We start from the raw sequence: 24126 nt of genomic DNA on the forward strand, positions 1-24126 counted from the left end.
TTTTCTTTTTGCTTATGTGGTGCTGAGGAATCGAACCCAGGGCCTCAGGCATGCAAGGCAAGCGCTCTACCACTGAGCCACCTTCCCAGCCCTATTTTGAGTTATTTTGCCAATTAATATTTAAACCAGACATAGATGTGTGGGGTGCTGGCCATCCCTGGACACAGGCAGAGCAGGCAGCTCCATGGAAGCTGGCTCACACAGGCGCCAGGCTCCAGCGAGGACAGGGTTCTCTGCTAAGTCCTCAAAAGATCTACCTCTGTAACTTCAAGGTAGTCCCTATCTGAATAGGAAAGGTCCCAGCCCCAACTGGCCAGCCAGCAGGGTAAGCAGCTAACCTTCAAGATTTCTTAGACTATTTCTAACTTCTAATCCTAGAAAACAATTCTTTCCTTTCCTTTACCTGTAGTTTTCAGATAACTTGATTTTGCTTTTCTTTCTTGTGACCCTGAAGATACTAAGCCAAGGTTTTGTCTCTTAAGCTGAAGAACCAGATAGCAAGGCACTAAAAGCCCTCCTACCTGGGGCTGAGGGGTCCACATGCATGGCCTTCACCTCCTCTTCTTCACATGCACAAGGGTAAAGGCCCTAGCAACGAACCTAAGAAGTCTGGAAGTCCGTTTATGAAGAGGTCATCTTCTACACTAGAGCCAGTTGACAGTGTGTCATGTGAGGGGAAAAGCCAGAGCTGGCAACAACCGCCAGGCCTAGCACCAGAGGAGCCTGTCTCCAAAGACTGTTCTCAGGGCATGGCCACAGGGCCACGGATGCACCATGCTTTCTCTGAGTGAAGCTGGCACTCCACGGAGTGTTCACATTTAAACAGAAGGGCCTTCCCTCTTGTCCGCTGCTTCTCAGCAGCTCCCCCTTCTGAGGCCAGGCCCTTCCTCTTGTGTAAAAGGTAAGAGTTGGTGGAAAGGAGGTCTTTTTCCTTTGTTGCTGTTTTCATTTTCTTTTCTTTTTGTCATGCTTGTTTCTTCATATGGTTTTGGGAGTCTAAGGGGAGGCACAGATAGGGAGGTACAAAGGGCAAACAAATGCAGTGGTGGTGTTCACTAGACACCATGTTGACAATGAATTATACAGTTTGTGGGTGGGGTAGGGGAATGAGAGAGCGAGGCCAGGGGTAACAGTGTCCTGACTTATGTAACTGTTACCCTTCTGTACATCACCTTTATAATAACAATTACAAAGTATTTTTTTTAAACAAAGGTAAGAGTTTAAACATCAATTCTAGCATTCTCTTGATATTTGCTAGGTAAACTATGCCAAATAAATATGAGTAGCTCAAGCTCAGGAGAAAAGCCTCTGTACTCATTTAAAAACAAAATTAACTTTTGTGATTATAGAACACCTAAAAATATTTTTTTTTCTTTCCTGTCAGTCATGGGGCCTGAACTCTGGGCCTGGGCGCTGTCCCTCAGCAATTCAGCTCAAGGCCAGTGCTCTACCACTTGAGCCACAGCACCCCTTCTGGCTTTCTCTGTTTATGTGGTGCTGAGGAACAGAACCCAGGGCCTTCATGCATGCAAGGCAAGCACTATACCACTGAATCACCCTAAAAAAATAAAATTTTAAAGTAAGATAAAAACATTAAGATGGCAGAAGTAACACCACTAGCAAAAAAAATTGATGTTTTAAATTTGCAACACATTTTTCCAAATATCTGCTTTATGCAAAATACAAAATTCTACATTTATTGACTTCTATATTTATTAAACATAGGTAATCAAGCAAACTGTAAAAGTATAAAGAAAAATACAGAACCACAATCTTACAGTGCTCATAGAGATGAAGAGAAAGTGTTCAGAATATAACTTGTCTGGCAAATTCTTTCAGATGATGAATTTTCTTTGCTGTTCTGATTCTCTGTGGGACAGCTAATTCAGGATGGTCACATGACCTCTTTATTTCTTTCTCTCTCTTTTTCTTCTTCTGTACTGGGGCTTGAACTCAGAGCTTTGGACTATTGCTTGGCTTTTTTGCTTATGGCTTTTATTTTTTCAGGTTAATTGGAGATAATTCAATTTCTCTTACCAGGCTTGTTCCAAACTACACTTCTCAAAAATATTAGCATTTGGAGTAGCTAGCATTATAGGCATAAGTAGCCAGTGCTTAGCTCACATCCTTCCTTCCTTCCTTCCTTCCTTCCTTCCTTTCTTTCTTTCTCTCCCTTTGTTCCTTCCTTCCTTCCTTCCTTCTTTCCTTCCTCCCTCCCTCCCTCTCTTTCTTTGTTTCTCTTTCCCTTCCTCCTTTTCTCCCTCCCTCCCTCTCTCCCTCCCTCCCTCCCTCTCTCCCTCTCCCTCTTTCTTTCTTTCCTCCTTTCTTTCTTTTTCTTTCTCTCTCTCTCTCTCTTTCTTTCTTTCTTTCTTCAATGTCCTGGGGTTTGAAGTCTGGGCCTGGGCCCTGTCCTTGAGCTTCTTTTGCTCAAGGCTAGCACTGTACCACTTGAGACACAGTGCCATTTCCATCTTTTTCTGGGTAGTTTATTGGAGATTAGAATCTCATAGACTTTTGTACCCAAGCTGGCCTCAAATTCTGATCCTCAAATCTTAGCCTCCTGAGTAGCTAGGATTGTAGGCATGAGTCACTAATGCCTGGCCACATGATTCTTAATGAAGTTTGGTGAGTGCTATCTGTCAAGCTACTGATTTAGTTAATTTTTCCCGGAATGTGTCATCAATCAACTGAGCTTATTTTTTTTCTACTTTTCCTTAAAAGATGAATGAATTCTGGCAGGCCACACCACGGCTTCTGTGACCGCGTGACATCTTCTCACTGACAAGAGAAAAACATGCTTCAGAAACTGACAGAGAGAAATGGAATTTCAGACAGCTATGAATCTATATCACCGGAGAAACCACAGGTACCTTCTCACCAGATTTGCCTGATGTTTCTGAGGGTGTTTTGTGACTGTGTCCCCAAGCTTCTCATTTGGAGTCCAAGTCCTCCACCATCTCTGTGCTCTGTACCACGGCTGTGCATTTGTGATTCTCTCTAATATGACTTTGTTTTCTTTTTGCATTCTGTGAAGTTCTTGTTTTCTTTTCTCCCTGGGAAGACTTCAGAAGAGAACTCATGCCTTTCATGACATGCTGAAAGTTACAATAGCAGCTCTGCACTCACAGGGCAAGTAGTGGCTGCCGTGTGTGTGGCTGCTGTTCGCTAACCCAGGAAACAAACCTCAAACAAACCTGTTCAACCCACTCTCAGGAGGCAGGAAGGCTCATAAGGTGAAGTGAAGGTGCTTGTCCTCTCACGGATGTGGGTGGAGGTAGCTCCAGGAGGAGATGCTGGGCAGAGTCTCAAAAGGAGAATGAAGCCACCAGCAAGGAAGGGAGGACAGACCCAGGGATATGAGCAGAAAGCAAGACCCTATCTGAAACCTGAGGAAGGCAGAAAGGGCTGGGATTGTGGCTCAAGTGGTAGAGCTTTTGCTTAGAAAAAGCAAGGCCCTGAGTTCAAACCTCAGAACCATGTACATGGCCGCGTGTGAGCACACACACACACACACACACACACACACACACACACACACACTGGAAAATACAAATATAGGTAATTTAAAATTTCTTTCTACTTTCTGTGTATGATCAGGAAAAACATGAAAATTATTTTTATGCTTTAAAAAGGGAAACGGTTTGATGGATTTGGGAACTGTGAGTTCTTGGTGACCTCATTCAATTATTCAGCTGCTCAGCAAACATTTACTGAGTACTCACAGTAAGCTTTTGCACAGAATATAGGTGTACAGTGATGAACAGAACAGTGACGAACAGAATAGAGAAAATTCCTACAGGCACCAGTCTCATGCTGTGAAAACAGATGGTAAATAGGCAAACACACACACACACACACACACACACACACACACACACACACACCAACTACAAGTATGTGTGATATGTGGGGAGCCTCATTTTGATCGGGGTCAAGTCTCCTGGAGCACAACACTGAGGTGAGATTGAAGTTGAATAAGAGGTAACCAGCCTGGAAGAACATTCTGGATCTTTCTCTACTAGGAAGGGCACTGAGGCACAAAGAGAGGGACAGTTGTACTTAAACAATGTGTGACTTCCAGTGGCTCAGTCAGCAGCAAATAGACTGGACACAGAGGAGCCAGCAGATGGAGCATGAGCCTGACTCTTACAGAAGAGAAACTCTCACTCTCTAGGCTTGTCATGGCAACATACGGTGAATATAAGCAGAAGTGGCGCTGTGGCTCAAGTGGTAGAGTGCTAGCCTTAAGCTGAAGAGCTGAGGGACAGCGCCCAGGCCCAGAGTTCAGACCCCACAACAGACAAAAAAAAAATGCAAGTGTTTCTGAAGGAAAGCCTCCCTCACCACCACCCTTGCTTCTGGGCCCCACCCTTAAAGGGAAGGACAACTAGCAAGCTGGGTTAGGGCTGAGGCCGCAGGAACAGGGGACATGTGCTAGTGTTCATAGGGTGGTGTGGAGGGACAGGAAGCAGGAAGGTCCACTTCTCTCCTCTGCCAAAGGGCCAAAGTCAACACTAGGGAAAGCAGGGGTTACTAGAGAACAGGATCAGCACCACAGTCTGGCTGATGTGAAGTGGCCCCAGGCCCTTTCGGGATTTGTGCACGTCTTTATTCTCCTTGACAGACCAGGAAGAACGCAGACCTGCTGGTTGTGGAAAATGATGGCTTGGCGTTGGAGGCATGTCTCAGTTATAGATGCCCCACAATAAGCAAAATGATGGCTTGTGGACTGCTGAATGAGCAATGTTGGGAACACCTTGCACTCACCAAGGTTTGACTGCAGTCTTGGCTAAATTCTGCAGGCACCCTATGCCTCAGTTCCCCCATGTGTGAAGGAAGGAACACAACCACTCTACCTCACTAGGTCCTGGTAAGAATGAAGAGTCCAGCAGTTCATTGAATGGTATGTGCAACAGGTCCAAGGTCAGGGTAATTGTCACCTTGGGTTCCCATCTTCTAGGGGCCTTGAAGCCCAGGGCTTTGAAGATGGCTTGCACTCGGGGGCCGCTGCCGGAGCACTCCCTGCTCTCATCCTGGGGTGGAGGGGACAGTACACCTTGCCTCGCTCCACCCTCATAGCTGGCCTCTCAGTTACCTCTGATTTCTGGAGTTGATTCTGCCATCAGTTTGTCTCTTGTTCCGCATAGCAGAGGCCACCTTCTGCAGAAGCAGGCGATTGTCCCTGTCGATGACAGACAGCCGTTCCTCCTCCAGCTGCAGACATGGAGATCCCTGAGGAGCCCAGACTTCGGAGCACAGTTCTCCTGACTGCCCCCTACAGGTCCCCTAGCCTCGCCGGTGGCCCGCATGCCCGCAACCAGGGGCGCGTGCTACTGTGCTGTGAATTTGCAGCAGTGAGGAGCTACAGCATCTTCCAAAATGATGCCACTTTCTCAAACTGATAACTTGGTAGTCACATTAATATTGAAATGATTTTATATTTTAAAAGAGATATATTTTGCATTGTTCTGAAGAGAAGGGTCTTTGGGCCCAGAGAAAATAATGTGTCACTTTAAAATACATTGACCTTTGGGTTTGCTCAAAATGAGCTGTACTTGTGTTCAGCCCATTCCCGTATTGTTCCTAGCCATGTAAGAGGGATGTCTCAGTGTGCCATGGAGGCTTTGCCGGAATATGCCACCCAGGCCTCACTCTTGCTGAACAGCCTAAAGCTCAAGAATAAGCATTCTGAGCAGCCAAACAACGTTCTAGTTCAAAGGAAGTGTGTTTTCTGAAGCTTCCCTGTAGAAATAGCACTGCCCGAAGGTGAGGCATGATGGTTCAGCTTGAGGATCTAGAAGGTTCCAGTGTAATTACCCACCATTTCAACTGGGGTAGGACTGTATCAGCTGACCACCAAGCCTACAGTTGTCTTTAACTAGAGACTCTGTCTCCCTACCCGCATCCCTGGGTCTTGTGGGGCACTAAGACCTTGGGCAGCATGATTAATCATATACCTTCAGCCTCTTGAGCTTCAGGTGCAGATGGCTGAAAGTTGGTGGTGCATGGGTGTCCACCAGTGGCTGGGCATTCTGCACCTGTGGCACAAAGTGAGCAGTGAGATTCCAGGGGCCGTTTCAGCAGGTAAACAAACTTAGGTGTGCAGCTTCTGAGTTATTAGCACTGGGATATAATGGCTCATGGTGTCAAAGATTCCATATCAGCCTATGGTTGAAAGCTCCAACTGAGGTTCATGATCTAACTCAGAATATAATGTCCCCCTGAGAGGAGCAGGAAGCCCTCAGACAGGGTCCCACACTGTGCTGTTAGATAAAAGAATCAAGTAGGTGTAGAGAAAGGACTCTAAGTACTAAAAACCAGGCCTACCTCCCTGCCTGCCTGGTTGGAACCCTTCCTGCAGGAGGCCATGTCTTTTCCCCTGCCTTGCTGTGCTGTCTGAGCCTAGTGATGTCTTCAGGGCAATAATTTCAGCACTGGTTACAAAGCCGCACCTGCTGAGTTTCCTGTTAGAAGATGTACCACAGGATTGGAGGCGTGGCCCAGGTAGTAGACCATCAGCCAATGAGTGAAAACATTAAATCAAGAGTTCGAGTCCCAGTCTCGGTTAAAAACAAAAAAGATGTATCATTACTAGAAAATGTTGATTTTAAACTAGGATTTTCCATGCAGGAAAATATATATTATAATATATTATTATATTAGTCTTTGTAGTAAAATGAATCTCTCATATTCTAGGACATTGACTACCAGAGTGTATTAGCTGATGTGATGATCTGAAGATGACAACGTTAGGAACCGTGGCCACCCAAAGCCCATCTAAAATGACCGTGTGGGATTTGGGGTAAAAATGAGCAGTAGAGCACTTGCCTGGTATGAACAAGGCCCTGGGTCCCACCCCTGGTACTGTAATAAATGCACAATACAGTCTGAAAACAAACCCCTGTGTGTAGCACAGTAGACTGGGGACTGTGAAGACAGAGAGGCTAGGATCCCACTCCTGTGGTGTGGAGCACACCCAGGAGCTGAAACCTTTGAGGGACCAAGGCAGACCAGCAGTATGGTTATAAACACTGTCTCTATGTGTGGAAGAAGGCAAGATGGGAGACAGGAGGTGGTTCCAAGGCATGGTGGTCTAGCTGGGCCATAGAGAAAGAGTTGGCAGGCATGGAGCCTGTCTGAGAGACTAGGATGAGGGAGAGAGGAAGACCTGCCCCTACACAGCTTTTGGACAGTGGTGACACCAAGGTGAGGGAAATGTGGTGAGCAGGGTTGGGGCAGAATCGGACGATTATATGTGTGACATTTTAAATATGAGATGACCATGTGGTGCTTTCTAGAAGAACATCTGTACAAGATTCAGGTGAAATTTTAAAATCCAGTACTGTTATGCATAGCTTGCTTCATGATAGAAGCTGTATTGACCTAGCTCTTTGAACACATGGTCTTATCCAATGTCATCTCTTACAGATACTGAACACCAGGCTTCCTGATGGAAAAGTGCAGCCAATGAATGTCAGGTTGCTGAGGAGGGAGACCTTCCAGTGCCTGAGGAGGTACTTCTCAAGTGGGCAGCAGGAAACTGGACGAACCCTGGTCCAAGGTCAATCTCAACTCCCCAGCTAGAGGTACCCCATGGATATCTTTGGACTCCAGGTTCAGATGACTGACACCATTTTATGCTTTCATCTGGAGCTGCAAGATCTGCATTTACTTATGAGGAAAACCAAATTCAGGAGAGTTCTGTGAAAGAAGTATCTTGTGTTCTTAAAATACGCCCATGCAATGTCAGACAAGAGGTTTGGGGCACTGCAGATTGAAGTCCTGCAGATATGTGAAGGTATGTGACACTGAACTCTGCGCTGGAGAAGAGCCACAGAGTGAACTCATTAAGAAAGTGGGAAGTAAACTGAAAGTATCAGTGGTCACATAGCCTTAATCTGAAGATTGTGCTGTGGTTACATGTGAAAATGGGTTTGTTCTTGGAAAATATACAGTGAATTGTTGAGATAACATGTATTATATTCAACCTGTCCTCAAGTTGTTCAGAGAAAGTGAATGTATGTGTGTTTGTGTGTGTGCATGTTTGTGTGTATGTGTGTGTGAAACAGAGAAAGAGGGAAATGAGAGTCAGAGAGACACAGACACATAGATACACAGACAGAAGACCCGGGTAACAGTATTTGGGAGGTGAAATTGTTTGTATGATATTTAAAATAGTTCTCTAATCCTGAAGATATTTTGAAATAAAAAGAGCCATTTTTTGTAATCCCACTCAGTCCTCTGTCCTCCCTGCCCCTTTCAGACAGCCCCTTTCTGAAGCCAGCTTGAATTTCCTCAGTCCCTTTTCATAGTTTCACTCACTTTCAGTGAACCTATAATCAACTCATTGTACTATTTTGTGCTATTAAGTTTATGAAAATAATGTCTAATTGTAATTACCATTCTGTCTTTTTTCCCCACTCAAAATTGTGTCTTAAACTATTGTATAAAAAATTTTAACTACAGCCGGGTGATGGTGGATCATGCCAGTAATCCTAGCTACTCAGGAGGCTGACATCTGAGGATCATGGTTCAAAGCAAGCCTGGGCAGGAAAGTCTGTGAGACTCTTATCTCCAATTAATCACCAGAAAACCGGAAGTGGTGCTGTGGCTCCAGTGGTAGAGAACTGGCCTTGCGCTGAAGAGTGCAGGGACAGTGCCCAGGCCCAGAGTTCAAGCCCCACGATTGACCAAAGAAAAAATTCAAATACAGATAAAAATAGAGACTGTAACAAACCAACCACAGTCACTTTTGGTGAGGCTGTGCCCACCTCTGCCCGCTAACTTCCCTCAGCTGAGGCCATAGCAGAGTGATCTCAAGGTCTCACAAACTCTCACCCTCAGGTCTTCAATGTATGTTTCCAAGAGATAGGAAATTTTGTTGTTGTTGTTGGTCATGGAGCTTGAACTCTGGGCCTGCATACTGTCCCTCAGCATTTCAGCTCAAGTTTAGCACTCTACTACTTGAGCCACAGCGCCACTTCCAACATTTTCTGATTATGTGGTACTAAAGAATCGAACCCAGGGCCTCATGCATGCGAGGCAAACACTCTACCACTAAGCCACCTTCCCAGCCCAGATAGGAAATCTTTTTAAAAACTATGATCATACCCCAAATGGTGATAGTTCCTTGAACAACATTCCGGCACTGGTCACATCCCTGACCTTACTCCCTCTTCCTTCCCTTTCTTCTCTTGTTCATTGCTTGATTTAGAGTACAAGTGGAAACATCTATACAGTGTGTTTGGTGGATATTTCTTTTAGGTTTCTTTGAATATGTAGTTTCCCCTATTTTTATTTATTTTTCTAGGAAAGCAGACCATTTTTCTGTAGTTCTTCACTTTGGATTTTACCGAGAGCATGATCGATGCTTCCTATAAACTGACATCTAGGATTTCAGGTACATTTTTTTTTCCCTTGGCAAGACTAAAGCATAGGCCAGGCTCTAGTGTCTCACATCTGTAGTCCTAGCTATAAGACTGAGATCTGAGAATCACAGTTTGAAGCCAACCTGGGCAGAAAAGTCCCTGTGAGACTCTTATCTCCAATTAACCACCAGAAAACTGTAAGTGAAGCTGTGGCTCAAAGTAATAGAGCACTAGCCTTAAGCCAGAGAGCTCAGGAACAATGCCCAGGCCCTGAGTTCAAGCCCCACAACCACTACCAACAACAACAAAATACTTTTTTATGTGTGAACTGGTCCTAGGGATTGAATTCTGGGACTGAGCACTGTCATTTCTTGAGCTTTTGTGCTCTATTACTTGAGCTACAGCTCTACTTCTGGCTTTTTGGTGGTTAATTGGGGATCAGAGTCTCGCTGACTTTCCTTCCTAAATTGGCTTTGAACTACAATCCTCATAAAGCCTTCTGAGTAGCAAGTATTATGGGTATAAGCCACAAAAGCCTGGCTAAATAACATATTTTTACTAGATATATTTCATCTAGGTTCTCTTTATTCACCTTTTTTTTGGTTTTTGAAACAGAGTCTTGTTATATAGCCTAGACTGGCCTCTAATTTGCAATTCTCTAAAATAACAATGTTTTATGTGTTCCAATAACGACAGTCTCCTTAGTGAGTTCAACTCCTGCTACCTCTGCCCAGAGAGAGTCTCCTCATTGGCTCCAGGGATAGTGGGCTTCCAGAAGGGAGACAGAACAAGCTACATGTGGATCTCTATCCTTCTTGAAGCCAGCCATGCCCATCCATGACTGAATCTAGAGGGAGAGGACATTCATAGATCACACCTGCATGCCAGGGGTGTGAACTAGCATTTTTAGAAGCTTGGCATTTCCAGTCATTGTATGGACACTGTCCGTCAGTCCTTCCAATTCAGGGCTATTTTCCTTCCTGAAAGTCAACTTATGGCTGCACTTCCCTTCTCCCTGGCTGAAAATTTCAGTTCAACTGCACTAATAGGACCACCCATTTCCTTTTCCCATCTAAAAACCACAACAGACTGACCAGAGCAGTACCAACACAACATCACTGGCATGGCCACTGAGGACAGTTCCATGTCTTCATTGCATTGTCTTTGGGGTATCTCACTATAAGTGTATGAATTTCTGATTTTAAAGGCAACTGGAAAGTTTTCTAAGTATGGTTAGGGCACCAGTTGTAGCTTCAGTGAGTGAGGGTCATTTCATTATCACTATTTCTGAATTTTTAAATTTAATTTTGTCTATACCATATAGAATATTTACACGGTTCCAAAGTCAAGTTTGCCAAAGCTTCTCTTTTTGAGATCTAGGTCCTCCCACCTTCACCTGGATTCCCTTGACAATATTCCCAATTTTCACTACTTCACACACACACACACACACACACACACACACACACACACACTCTCACACACATATTGTTGGTCTTGGGGCTTGCTCTTCAGCTCAAGGAGAGTACTCTACCACTTGAGCCACAACACCACTTCTGGTTTTCTAGTGGTTTATTGGAGATGAGTCTCACGGACTTTTCTGCAAGGGCTGGCTTTGAACCGTGATCCTCAGATCTTAGCCTCCTGAGTAGCTAGGATTACAAGCGTGAGCCACTAATGCCCGGCTACTTTCATATTTTTATATGTAGGTGCATACAATGTACATAAACATATTCATTTCCACCCCTTTACTTAGGACAAATAAAGCATATAACAGTATGTTATATATCTTTCTTTACTTTTTTCATTAAATAATATATATTGTCAGGTTTTCATCACTCTAATTAAATACCTGAGGCAGTCTACTTTATACAGAAAGAGATTAACTTTGGCTTTGAGTTTGGCCCAAGGCCCAGGGGCCATATTCAGTGGTAGCCTTCTTGCTGGTAGAGACAAGAGACAACACAAGGTATCACGTGACAGGAGACCAGGAAAGCATATATGGTGTGTGTGTGTGCGTGTGTATGTTTGTGTGTGTGTGCCTGGGTGCATGCATGTGTGTGTGTGGTGCCTTTTCTTTCCTTTTTTCCCTTATGAGCAAGGTCCAGGACGTGTTATATAAAGGTTCTGGCTTTGAGCTACATGCTGGTCCACCCCTCTCTTCTTACTGAATCACCAGTACTCTGTTACGGGCTTTTCCCTGGTAGTACTATCTGATCACTACCAAAGCACCACCATCAGATCAAGTTGCTCTTCTTTTGGTGTCTCGTGGTAAAAGTGTTGTTTCAGCACTTGCAACTTGGAGGAGGCTTCATCCTAACCACAGCATGGTACATTCTAGAAATGCCTGGGTAGCAGTAGATAGATAGATATGCTCCTTATTACTTTACAGCATATGGTATTTCATCATGTGAATTACACACTGATTTATTTACCCAGCTCCCATTGAGGGACATTTGGATAGGCTTCAATTTTGCTATTACAAAAACCACTGCAATTAATATCTCTTTTGCAACTTGTGTTTGTGTCTTTGCCAATGTATTTTTGGAATTGAGATGGCTAGGGCAAAGGATAATTTGTATGTAATTTTACTAGGTGTTGCTCAATTTTGCCACTTGCCAATGCATTTTACATGCTGACCAGCACAGTGTGACAGAAACCCTTACCTAGTGCATGACCAACAACATTGACGCTTTTGCCTGTCTCATAGTTGAGAAACAGTATTACAGCATAAGTTTAATTTGCACTTCTCTATTAATGATTAAGTTGGAAATCTTTTTATAGATTAATAGCTATTTGAAATTTTTCTGTGAACTTTTTAATATTGTGTATTTCAGTTGGGATGGTTTGCAGATGTATTTTTTTGTTTGTTTAGAATCTGTGTGTGTGTGTGTGTGTGTGTGTGTGTGTGTGTGTGTGGTACTAAGGATTGAATTTGGGGCAGTTAAGCCATATCTTTGCCTACACTATCTTCCCTTTTGAGGTTTCAGTAACTCTGTGTCCAGTTCTGCCTCTGTCTCATGAGGAGCTGGAATAACAGGCATGTACCACCACACCTGGCTTTATATTTAGAAAATCTTTATACATAAAGATAGTAAGCTGGGCACTGGTGGTTCACACCTGCAATCCTAGCTGCTCAGGAGGTTGATATCTGAGAATCACGATTCAAAGCCAGCCTGGGCAGGAAACTCTGTGAGACTCTTATCTCCAATAAACCACTAGAAAACTGAAAGTGGCACTATGGCTCAAGCAGTAGAGCACTCCCCTTGTGCTAAAGAGTACAGGGACAGCCCAGAGTTCAAGCCCCTGAACGAAAAACAAAACAAACAAAAAGACAGTAAGTCTTTGTGATATATTATTTTCCCTAATTTATACTGGGTTTTTCTTTACTTGCTTTTTTGTGCCATGCAATTTTTTTGTTAGTCAAATTTATCAATTTTCCCTCACTATGGGTTTTGAGTTATAGTTAGTAAAAGCTTTCCACTCCTAATTTATATGTTTTCCCATCTGGTCTCTACCTTCTAGATTCATCTGTTTCTTGGAAGTTTTTGCATTTTGTAATTTGACCTACCATAATATGTCTTTTTTGGAATGATGCAATGCTTTTCTTTTTTCCTGATAACTTTCCTGGCTTTGAAATCTCTGCCTAAAATTAATAGCTACTTTTTGTGGTTGGTGGTGGTTGTGGGGCTTGAACTTAGGGCCTGGGTGCTGTCCCTACGCCTCTTTGTGTTCAAGGTTTGTGCTCAAGGCTAGTACCCTACTACTTTGTGCCACAGGGCCACTTCTGGTTTTTGAGTGGGTAATTGGAGGTAAGAGTCTCACAGGGACTTTTCTGCCCAGGCTGGCTCTGAACCACAATCCTCAGATCTCAGCCTCCTAAGTAGCTAGGATGACAGGTACTTGTGTTTTCTTTTGATGGTGTCCACATATTTTATTTTTCTCCATCTGTTTACTTGGAATCTATATATCTTCATATTTGAGTGAGTTTCTTGTGGGCAACAGTTAGTTGAATCTTGGTTTTTGATTTAATCCAACAATTCTTAACATTTTAATTGGTGCATTTAAAACCACTGACATCCAAAGTGATTGCTGGTTTCGTTTTTTTTTATTATTTACCATATTTTCATTTTTGCTTTACTTGGTTCCTAGTTTTGTCTTTCACTGATTTGTTCTCTGTGGATTTTATTGAACATTTTATTCCATTTCTTTTTTGTTGTTGGTGGTCATGGGGCTTGAACTCTGGGCCTGGGCACTGTCCCTCAGCTTTTCAGCTCAAGGCAAGCACTCTACCACTTGAGCCACAGCGCCACTTCCAGTTTCCTGGTGGTTTATTGGAGATAAGAGTCTCACGGACTTTCCTGCCCGGGCTGGCATTGAACTGTGATCCTCAGATCTCAGCCTCCTGAGTAGCTAGGATTACAGGCGTGAGCTTGTGGCACCCGACTGTATTTGATTTTTTTTTTGTCGGTTGTGGGGCTTGAACTCTGGGCCTGGGTAGGGTGGCACCTGGTTGCGGGGTCTTCAATGTGGAAGAGAGGAAAGGGCCAGGCAGTCTTCTGGGAGGGCGGACATCGAGTAGGGATTGAGGGTGAAGTGGGTGCTGCTGCATCTGGAAGGCCCCTCACTCCTTACCCAAGGCACCGTCCCCCTAGAAAGGCCCTGTGCTGGTCAATAACGTCTACAACCGCCACGCCCTTTCCGGCATGCCTCCCCAAGGAGACCAGGCCACCGGCCAGCCTGCACGTAAGGTCTGAATACCATGTTGGAGTGTAGAGTGAGAGGGGATTTTTTTCTTTTAATCTTTGATTTTTTCTGAGTTTGTCCTCTGAGGCTCCTGAAGCTGTGCTGTAGTGTCTAAGGTGAATCTGCAGGAAATTCTCACTTGTTACTGCCTTCAACATTGCTTTTCCTCCTGTTACAGTTCCTGATACTGTCGCTGTGCGTGTCATACCTTTTGTACCCTCTCACAGTCTCTGCATGCTCTGCTTTCTTGTTTTCAGCTTCACTCCCTTTGCTTTTCAGTTTGAGATGTTGCAGTAGTTGTGTTCCTCCCTAATTCATGCTGAAACCTCATCCCTCTTCTGATTAGATTAAGAGTTGGACCTCTGGGGAAATGATGAAATCATGACTATTTCTTCCTCATCAGCATGACTAAAGCCCTTACTGAAGAGGTGTCAGAGGGCTGCCTGGACCTTTCCTCTCCTCTACATTGAGGACCCCACAACCAGATGCCATCTTAGAAGCCACCTTACCAGATGATCATGTGCCTTGGCCTTGGTCATATACTTTTCACATCTACAGCTGTAAGACAGGAGTGCCTACTGCTTATAAACCACCTGGTCTGAGGTGTACATAAACTGCCTGGTTTTGGTGTCTTGTTATAGCAGAATGGACTGGGTTGGGCTTTACTGATATAGCCTTAAGTTTGAAGGGTTTGCCCTGAGTAGTGTCTTGACTGCTATTAAAACATTGGAGCAGGAATGCCAGGAAGGGAAAGAAGGCATTATTGAAAGAGGCAATGAGCAGGACAGAGGGGCTCATGAGAGTCACAGCCAGCCCAACATGAGGTACCCTCTGGAAAGTGAGGGGCAGGATAAGAAAGAGGGGCTAAACCCTAAGGCACCATCTGCTTAGGTACCAGGGCAAAAACGAGGCACTACACTCTAGTGATGTCACTTGGTTGTCACTGGGAACTGGGGTACAGTTCTGTCTTTGTTACATCAAAGTCCCTTGCATTTTCAGGGGTTCTCAGACAAGCAGAAGATACTAGACCACTTAAAAAACTGACAACCCTTGAGCTTTTCATGTGGGGGAAATTTATTTTTATCCAAAGTAGTTGAATTTTCTGGTTAACTGGAGATAAGAGTATCACAGACTTGCTTGTCTGAGTTGGTTTTGAAGTGTGATCTTTGGATCACAGCTCCTGAGTATCTAGGATCGTAGGCACAAGGCCCAGCACCCAGGTTCTAGGGGCCGCTTCTGACGTTTTGACTGTGGCTTCTTGTGCCTAGGCTTCCTGACTGGCTCTGGTCCCCTTCCTTCCCCCACAATGAGACACACCATCCTCCCTGGTGGCAGCCTTGGGTTGGGGTGGTGGACTCTTGTGCCTGGACTCTGCTGCTAGTCATAGCCATATTGAATACTCCAGCAACGCAACTTGGTTCCAGAAACTAGGTTACCAGAGCAGACGGGGCTGCCCGAGTCCCGGCTACAAGTCGTTTTTCTTAAGCACTCCTATGCTTGTGACTCTTCATTTCACAAGCCTCGCTGTCCCCTCAGCCCTCACCTCCCACACTGGGCATCTAAAAGCATCTTTGCTTTATAATGCCTTAGGTAAAGAGCTTTGTATCTGACAAAGGCTAGGGTGAAATGGACTGCCTCTCTCAAGCCGAGTCTATACCAGTCCCAGATCCAAAAGAACAGACAGCTAGAGTTGAAATCTTCAATATTGAAGATGGTTCAGAGAAGCAGTGCTTACGGGTAGTTATGGCCATGTCCAACCTTTTCACTGTCTACCTAGTAACAGCCCCTGAGCAGGCGGTTACCCTGGGCTCAGAACATCGCGGTGGCAGAGATGGCCAGCACTCGCAGACATGGCAAAACAGCTCATGAACCATGAACCTGTGCGTCTGACTCAGTGGTGTGAGATAGCAGAGAAAAGAGCCAGAGAATGTGGGGCATGCTTCTTAGAGGAGGGGTTGAGAAGAGTCTCTGGGGAGGCGGCTGGAAGGGAGCCTTGGGAAAGCAAGGGAGAAGTGCTCAGTGCAGGCCTTGCAGGGAGGATGCAGGAGGACAGAGATATCAAGGAGCAAGTGAGGCTGGGGCCCTGCATGAGCAGCAGTGAAGAGTCTTCACTGTGTCCCCTGCAGACTGGCCACAGGGTGTCATCTGAAACGAAGGGCCTGACTTGTTCAGCCCCTAGGCTGTCCCTGCAGGCATACACTGTAGATTCCCTTTCTCAAGAGTGCTTCCAGCCTTGATCAGCTCAGACACGGCATAGCAGAGACAGACTTGGTTAGCAGATGACCGATGGAGGGTCCAGACCAAAAGTCAGGTAGCTATCCCAAACCACATAGCAACAATCCCAGTCAGTGTCCATATGTGCAATGAATGAATGGGCCAATAATATTCTGATAAGAACAAATACTACACATGATCTTAGCCAAAAGGCCGAGAAGTGATTAGGGCCAATAATATTCTATCTCTTTAAAGTGCAGGTTGGCTTTTAGTCCCCCTTGGTATATGCAACTCTGACGTAAGTGAGCTAACATGTCTTTCTCGCTATGATTTCAATTATTGTGTGGGAAAAGTAGGTCCTTTAGAAACATGTTGCAGCTGCAGATGGCACACAAAAACTGTGTTTAGTGAGATCTTGTTGCATGACAACCCACGTGATGGGCCCTGTTGGAAAATGTCTTCCCAACCCTCCATCTCCATGCCTGCCTCCACGGCTCACCTGAGGCGTGCTGTGAGTGTGAGGCAAAGGCGCCCTCTCACCTTGTGCCTGTGGTCCTGGTATGCCTTCTCCCAGGCTCGCTGCAGATCTGCACTGGCAGGGGCTCTGTGCATCTCAGGTTGTAGGCTTCTGTCTGAGAAGAGCAGACTCCTGTGCAGAAGCAAGTCTGTTTGTGTGGCCACATGACCGTTGCCACGGAGCCGGGCAGGAGGAGCCCAAGCCTGCCACTGGAACTTCCAAGCAGTGGGTTGGGATGGAGAGAAAAATGAACTCATAGTCCACTCTAACAGGTGATAGTTCAGTGTTGCTGTTTTGAGGAATCCTACTCGGATCCTAGCCTCAAGGGAAGAAAACATGAAGAACAAGGCTTGAAGAACTTGTCCTCTGTCCACAGGAGCAGCTCTCATCTACTAGCATGGCTAGCCCTCACTTCTTGTTCCCCCTTTACTCTGCCTTTTCTCCCTTCCAGTCCTTTCCTTTTTGAATTTCCGCCTTTCTTTAGGCCTCTTCATCACTTTTCTGCCCTACCCTTTCTTTCTTTCTTCCCGTGTGCCTCCCTCTCCCCACCCCCATCAGTCCTGAGGCTTGAACTCTGGGCCTGGGACCTGTCCCTGAGCTTCTTTTTGCTCAAAGCTATTGCTCTACCACTTGAGCCACAGCCCCACTTCCAGAGTAGTTTATTAGAGATAAGAGTCTCACTGACTTTCTTGCCCCTGCTGGCTTTGAACTATGATCTTCAGATCTCAGCCCCCTGAGTAGCTAGGATGACAGGCATAAGCAACCAGTGCCCAGCTCTGCTCTACCTTTAAACTAGTTATAATAAGTTAATGTTTCAGCTTAAACAATTCTCATTTTAAAAAATTGTGTGGATCAGTTATAGACAGTGTTTTTTTAAATAATTTAAGCCATTTCCCTCTCCATAGCTTTTATTTGGCTGGAATAAGGTTTCCTGTGATAAACTTAATTTGCAGTATACAAAAAAAAATCAGCCTATGAAGTCCTCTGGTTGTTTCTATTTGGTCATGATACAATCAGAGGAATTAGTTAGGATCAAAGTGACAATGTTTTATTTCAGAATTCTATCCCCTTTATAATATTACAATTTCAAAAACTTTGGATTGCAGAATTAATGATGGAGACTCATTGTTCAGCTTTGTGTAAATGAAGAATGGGACATTTTGTGTGGAGTTATATTCCACATAATAGAATAATTCAGCAGCTGTAATTCTGAAAAAGTACACAAGTTTAGATTGACTCAGATTTAAGGTTAGTAAGGTGTGAATGAAACCAAGCTGTGACCATTTCTGAACACACTTAGCCATCAGAAGAACCATCGCTTTTGGATGGTTCTCATGATTACCAAATGTATGCAGAAGACTTCATGGACTGATTTTTTTTTTTTTTGTCAGTCATGGGGCTTGAAGTCTGGGCTTAGGTGCTGGTCCTTGTGCTCTTCAGCTCAAGGCGAGTGCCCTACTGCTTGAGTCATAGCGCCACTTCCAGTTTTCTAGTGGTTTTTATTGGAGATAAGAGTCTCACGGACTTTCCTGCCCGGGCTGGCTTTATAACTGCGATACTCAGATCTCAGCCTCTTGAGTAGCTAGGCTTACAAGCGTGAGCCACCGGTGCCCGGCTTGAACTTATTATTTTTTGATGTATTGCAAATTTAAAAATTGCCTGACATGTTACTAAAAATGAGGTTTTAATTTTTTTACAAGTATTAGCTCTTAGAACATCATGGCTATCCAGTAGAATATAGATGTAATAATCACTACCTAAAAAACACAACCAGTACTCTTAGGACATAAGGTTCAATTAAGGCACCTTAGCCTATAAAATCTATATCTCATGTTCCCAAAATTCTATTAAATAGTTGATTTCTCTTATCCTGTTAGTGTCATTATTCTAGAGCAAGGGCTAGGAATGTAGCTTAGTGTTAGAGTTCTTGCCTAGCATGCATGAGGCCTTGGATTTGAGTCCTCAGTACCACATACACAGAAAAAGCCAGGCGTGGTGCTGTGACTCAAGTGGTAGAATGCTAGCCTTGAGCAAAAAGAGCTCAGGACAGCACCCAGGCCCTGAGTTTAAGCCTGAGGGCTGGCAAAAAAAGCAAAAAAACAAAAAATACAAACAAAAAAATCTACAACAAATCCACTATTCAGGACATACCTAGTGAACACTTGCTAGCAAGTGATAGAAATAACAATGTTGATATTGTGTGATTCCTTTGAGGCGACACTGTATAATTCTAGGTTCTTGTATTTCTCCCAATGTTTCCAACAATACTCAGCATAACACCATCTACAGATTAACAGATGCTTTGTTGAGCTTAGCGTGCTCACTGATATGGACAACACATGAGTTAGGAGCAAGCTGGATGAAACATGTGACATGGCATTTGCAAGCACTGTCCTGGGCATACCGGCCAACACAGTGAACTCAGGGAAGCCACCCTGACCCCAGCCACCTAGATCCCAGTCTGTACTAGCTTTTTAGGGAACAATTGCCTAGTTCATATGGCTGTTTTATGTGTGTGGTGGCAGGACCTGGGAAAGTTAGGCACACCTCCAGAGAACTTAGACAACCATCCTAAGCCATGCAGCCAGCCTTTTAGACACTTGCCAGATGCAAATGAAGTCTGATTCTGGACATGGTCAACAGCTCCTAAAGCTCGTGTCTGTCTTGAAGACAAGGCTAGAAACACTGATGAGGAAACACTGATCTGAACATACCAGAGAATCACTCATATAGGCAGAAAGAGGGAAAGTCTGGAGTTGAATTAATAGTAGCAATGCTGGTTTCCACAAATATACTAAGGTGCCAGGACCCAATTGTAGTTCACATCACATTTTGTGGTTTTTATATTAGGTAGAGAATCTTCTCCATTTTGAGCTAGGTTTGGGTGTTTTATGTTGAAAAATTTCTATGAATAACCTACAGAAAATAAAAGTTTATTTTTTGCTTTACTATCCAGATAATATCTGTGTGTTTGGCCTCAGCCTTAATGTTTTGGCCCAATATTAGCTTTTTCTTTTCCTGGGCTGAGGCATGAACTCTGGGCCTGGGCACTGTCCCTGAGCTTCTTTTTGCTCAAAGCTAGTGCTCTACCACAACTCCACTTCCGGCCTTTTCTGTGATTAATTGGAGATAAGAATCTCATGGGCTTTCCTGCCCAACCTGGCTTTGAACAGTGATCCTTAGATCTCAGCTTACTAAGTAGCTAGGATTACACCAGTGACCTGCACCAATATTAATTTATTGCTTATTATGTGTCCTTAATTATAAAACACAAGTTTTGGCCAGGCATAGTGGCTCATGGCTGTAATGTTATATTTCAGAGGACTGGAATCCAACAGAGGATGTTTGACTCAGAAGAGAGCCAGAATTAATAACAGGAAACCTGAGGCTGTAGCTCTATGGGAGAAAATACGTGTACCTGATAGGAGGCTGTGCAGAAAGCTCTCCTCTGACTCGCAAGGCGGTAAGCCCAACAGAGAAGGTTAGAAGTTGTCTCTTAACCTATGTTAGCATCTTGGGGAAAAACTTCATTTGTTATAGGTAAGAGTAAGTGATATTGTTATTGAAGCAGTGACTAGCCAGGCTCTAAGGAATTAGTTGGCAGTTGGTTTGCAACAGAGAGGAGGCCTCTGTCTGGCCCTTGGCTACTGAGTTCTTCATGTTGCCCCCAAACAGAATTTGAGGATGCACTGAGGTATAGCTCAAGGAAATTTATCACAAAGTGAAGATAGAAAGACAGTGCCCAGCCCAGACACAAGTGCAGACACATCTGAAAGCAGATGTAGTGTATACTGGTGAAAACAAGGTTGGAAATTTGACAGACTCATGTAAGGTAAGTGCTCTCTTTTGGTCTGAAACCTGCTACATTTAGTCACTTGGACTGTTGCACTGTTTTTTAAGCAATTAAGCCAGAGTATTGAATAATATTGTCCTGCTTGCTAAATTTGGGTCATTTATATGTGGGCATCTCTCGAAATAAAGGATTTTGCACATACTCCCCTCAAGACAGCACACACACCAAGCAAACTATGAACGAACAAAGTTTGACACCAACCAAGAAGAGTAAAAATTTAATCATCTACAAGAGAGAAAAAAAATAGTCACTCAGCAGTGACTTTCCCAACGTGGCACTGGCTGAGGGCTTTCCCAGTTTTTCCTTCTTTTTGTCTTCCTTTTTTCTTCAGCTACCCTTGGCAGCTCAGCCTCCAGCAGACAGCAATGCACGTGGAATGAGAAAATACAGCCACAGCAGCCGGCGCTAGTCCACCACTCAGACAAAGGACCTCCAGAGGTTGCTATGGGACTTGGTAAACTTCCAAATGTGTGAACATCAGCACCAGGCTGAGGCTGGTTAGCATCCGCTGTACCGGTCTGTAGGGACTGAGACTCATCACTTCTCAAAGTTTCTTACTTCACTAGTGTGGAACACAGGGTCTCTCTTTCCTTCTCTTTACTATTCTAGTCTTATACCCTCATCCCTCATTATCTTCTCTTTCTTTCTCCTCTTCCCACTATCATCTAGGATTTCCTGTCCGCGCTGATCTCCCTCACAAACTATTATTCCCTTTCCACCTTCCCTTGCCCTAGAACCCTAACCTTCCCAAAGGATAGCTGAGCTCTAACATCACCGTGTTGCACCACAGTGGAACTTAATACCTAAGCTGAACAACAGTCTCTACAAACCCTGAACCCAGATGCATACATCACAGTGAAATATCACAAAATTCATGAACAATCGAGACCACATGCCACTCTCAAAAACTGACAAAAAGCCGGGTGCCGGTGGCTCACGCCTGTAATCCTAGCTACTCAGGAGGCTGAGATCTGAGGATCATGGTTCAAAGCCAGCCCAGGCAAGCAAAGTCTGTGAGACTCTTATCTCCAATAAACCACTAGAAAACAGGAAGTGGCGCTGTGGCTCAAGCGGTAGAGCGCTCGCCTTGAGCTGAAGAGCTGAGGGACAGCGCTCAGGCCCAGAGTTCAAGCTCCACTTCCGACAAAAAAAACCCAAAAAACTGACAAAAACTCAGGGGAAGACTTTAGTGAGAGTGAAGAAGAGGAAAAACAAAATAATCATTAAAGCAATGAAGAAAGAGTTGGCCAACAAAATAAAAGAGCAGGTCCATGAACAACTAGAAGAATAGAGAGAAAATAGACAAAGGACAAATGAAATGATGAAGAAAATACATTCAAGATGATATCAAGAAGAAGACACAAACTATAAGTACTTCAATGAAGGAAACAGGAGATAGAAACCATAAAAGCCTTTTGACTGACACTGCAGCTTATGAGGGTGTATTAGACTTAGAGCAAAGAGAAGTTTCTTATGTGTTTCTAATGAGCTATTTCATTAATTCAGTGTTTGAATTTCTGGCTGCTGTTTCCTGTGCCTCATTTCCTCTATTCTTCTCTGCCTCAACAGAACTTTCCAAGGTGGGTTTTTAAAAAATCACATTATATGGCTAGTTGTAGAAACTATTTAATGTGCACTTAGAACCCAACCATACTATTCACAAATGGTGCACCCTTCTCCTGGTACCTCTTCTCTACCACTGAGCTCAGAAAACCTCAGTGACTCACATGCCACCTCATCTCCTTCACAAAACAAAAATTCTCAAAAGTAGACAAACTCTCATCAGCATCTGGGCATCTGCAATTGACTTGCTTCCCACAGTTTCTAATCATGTGGCCAAGGGATGCCTCGGTGATTTATCACCTCACCTCTCCTGGTACCGGATGCCCCAGGGCCTCTGCAGAGCAGAACAAGAGCTGAGCGAGCACTGGATGGTGAGCATCTCAGCTCCCAAGGTTTCCAGAAATGATGGCTGGAAGGGAGCTGCTGCCCTGCCCCTGTTCTTGTGGTGTGGAAACATGGATGTGAACATTCACTCTACTTTTGCTGGGGAGCTGTGACATGCTGTCACACCAGCAGCTCACAGCCCAGGGTGCAGGGAAAGCAAAGCTCTGATGTGCCTAGTTCTGGGTTGCTGGCAAAGGCTCCGGCCTGACCCAAGGCCCCAACCCCAATTTCTTTTTTTATCTGGCTATAGAATGTGTAAGACTTTCAGATCTGAACAACAGCTTTTGTGCTATTTTAAAGCAGCTATTTTTATTTCTAGTTACTAGTCTTTAAGGCTGTCATCTGCAGGGAGGCCCCTTGCGGGGTATGGAATAGGGTGTCAGGCAGCAGCCAGTGCTTGGATCAAAAGCCAGGACTCGGCTGCAGAAGCCAGGGGGAGGCAGGGTCTGTGGAGGAGGGCCTTGGACAAGCTGGATGCAGCTCAGGACTGGCATGGCTGTGCATGAGTGTCTCAGTGGCTTCTTCAGGGGCCACAATGAGACAAGAATAACTGCGTTTCTGAGCCCGGGGCTGTGTCTGGGAGAACTTCCAGATGCCCAATGGGCTTCTAATCACCCCTGGCAAAGCACAGGCCACAGGCCTTTAGCAGTACTCTTCCTTGTTTCCACTTCAATATGGAACATAAATAAACTGTTCTCTCTATTGTAAAAACAAAGAAGCAGTTCATGAGGACTTTTTTTTTGTTTTTTGTTTTGTTTTGTTTTGCAGCAAATGTTCCTTCAAGAAAATGCAACTAGCCGGGCACTAGTGGCTCCCACCTGTCATCCTAGCTACTCAGGAGGCTGAGATCTGAAGACTGTGGTTCAAAGCCAGCCTGGGCAGGAAAGTCCATGAAACTCTCATTTCCAGTTAACCACCAGAAAACTGGAAGTGGTGCTATAGCTCAAAGTGGTAGAGTGCTAGCCTTGAGCAAAAAGTCTCAGAGACAGCACCTAGGCCCTGAGTTCAAGTTCTACTACCGCCCAAACAATGAAGATGCAACTGAATTACACAGGACACCCTCTCCTCCAACTAACAAGGACAATGAAGCTTGAAAAGGAAGGTTGCTCCTCTGAGAGATAATGAAGGGCTGGAGGCATCTGCAGGGGAGAGCACCAGGGGGGCTGCTGCAAAGGTTCTGTGTCAGGTGGGAGTTCACAGGGATGGGTCTCTGTGTCAGGCAGGAGTTCACAGGGATGGGCCTCTGTGTCAGGTAAGATTTCACAGGGATGGGCCTCTATGTCAGGTGTGAGTTCACAGGCATGGGTCTCTGTGTCAGGTGTGAGTTCACAGGCATGGGTCTTTGTGTCAGGTCTCTGTGTCAGGTAGGAGTTCACGGGCATGGATCTTTGTGTCAGGTAGGAGTTCACAGGCATGGGCCTTTGTGTCAGGTAGGAGTTCACAGGCATGGGCCTTTGTGTCAGGTAGGAGTTCACAGGCAT

At 44.7% G+C, this 24126-nt stretch overlaps 1 protein-coding gene across 1 annotated transcript in view; it reads right to left on the reverse strand.

Annotated features, from left to right (window-relative positions):
• The window catches only part of LOC105990345, a 28394-nt gene extending 4268 nt beyond the window's left edge, over nucleotides 1–24126 (reverse strand). Inside the window, exons 1-5 of the mRNA XM_013022709.1 lie at nucleotides 23722–24126; nucleotides 22567–22595; nucleotides 16869–16977; nucleotides 5958–6038; nucleotides 5096–5214 (exon numbers count right to left, since the gene is read on the reverse strand). Of these exons, the coding sequence (XP_012878163.1) occupies nucleotides 5096–5214; nucleotides 5958–6038; nucleotides 16869–16977; nucleotides 22567–22595; nucleotides 23722–24126 (743 nt within the window). The remainder of the gene's footprint in view (nucleotides 1–5095; nucleotides 5215–5957; nucleotides 6039–16868; nucleotides 16978–22566; nucleotides 22596–23721) is intronic.

The sequence above is a fragment of the Dipodomys ordii genome, unplaced genomic scaffold (genome assembly GCF_000151885.1).
Source record: "Dipodomys ordii isolate 6190 unplaced genomic scaffold, Dord_2.0 Scaffold64, whole genome shotgun sequence".
Taxonomy (NCBI): Eukaryota; Metazoa; Chordata; class Mammalia; order Rodentia; family Heteromyidae; genus Dipodomys; species Dipodomys ordii.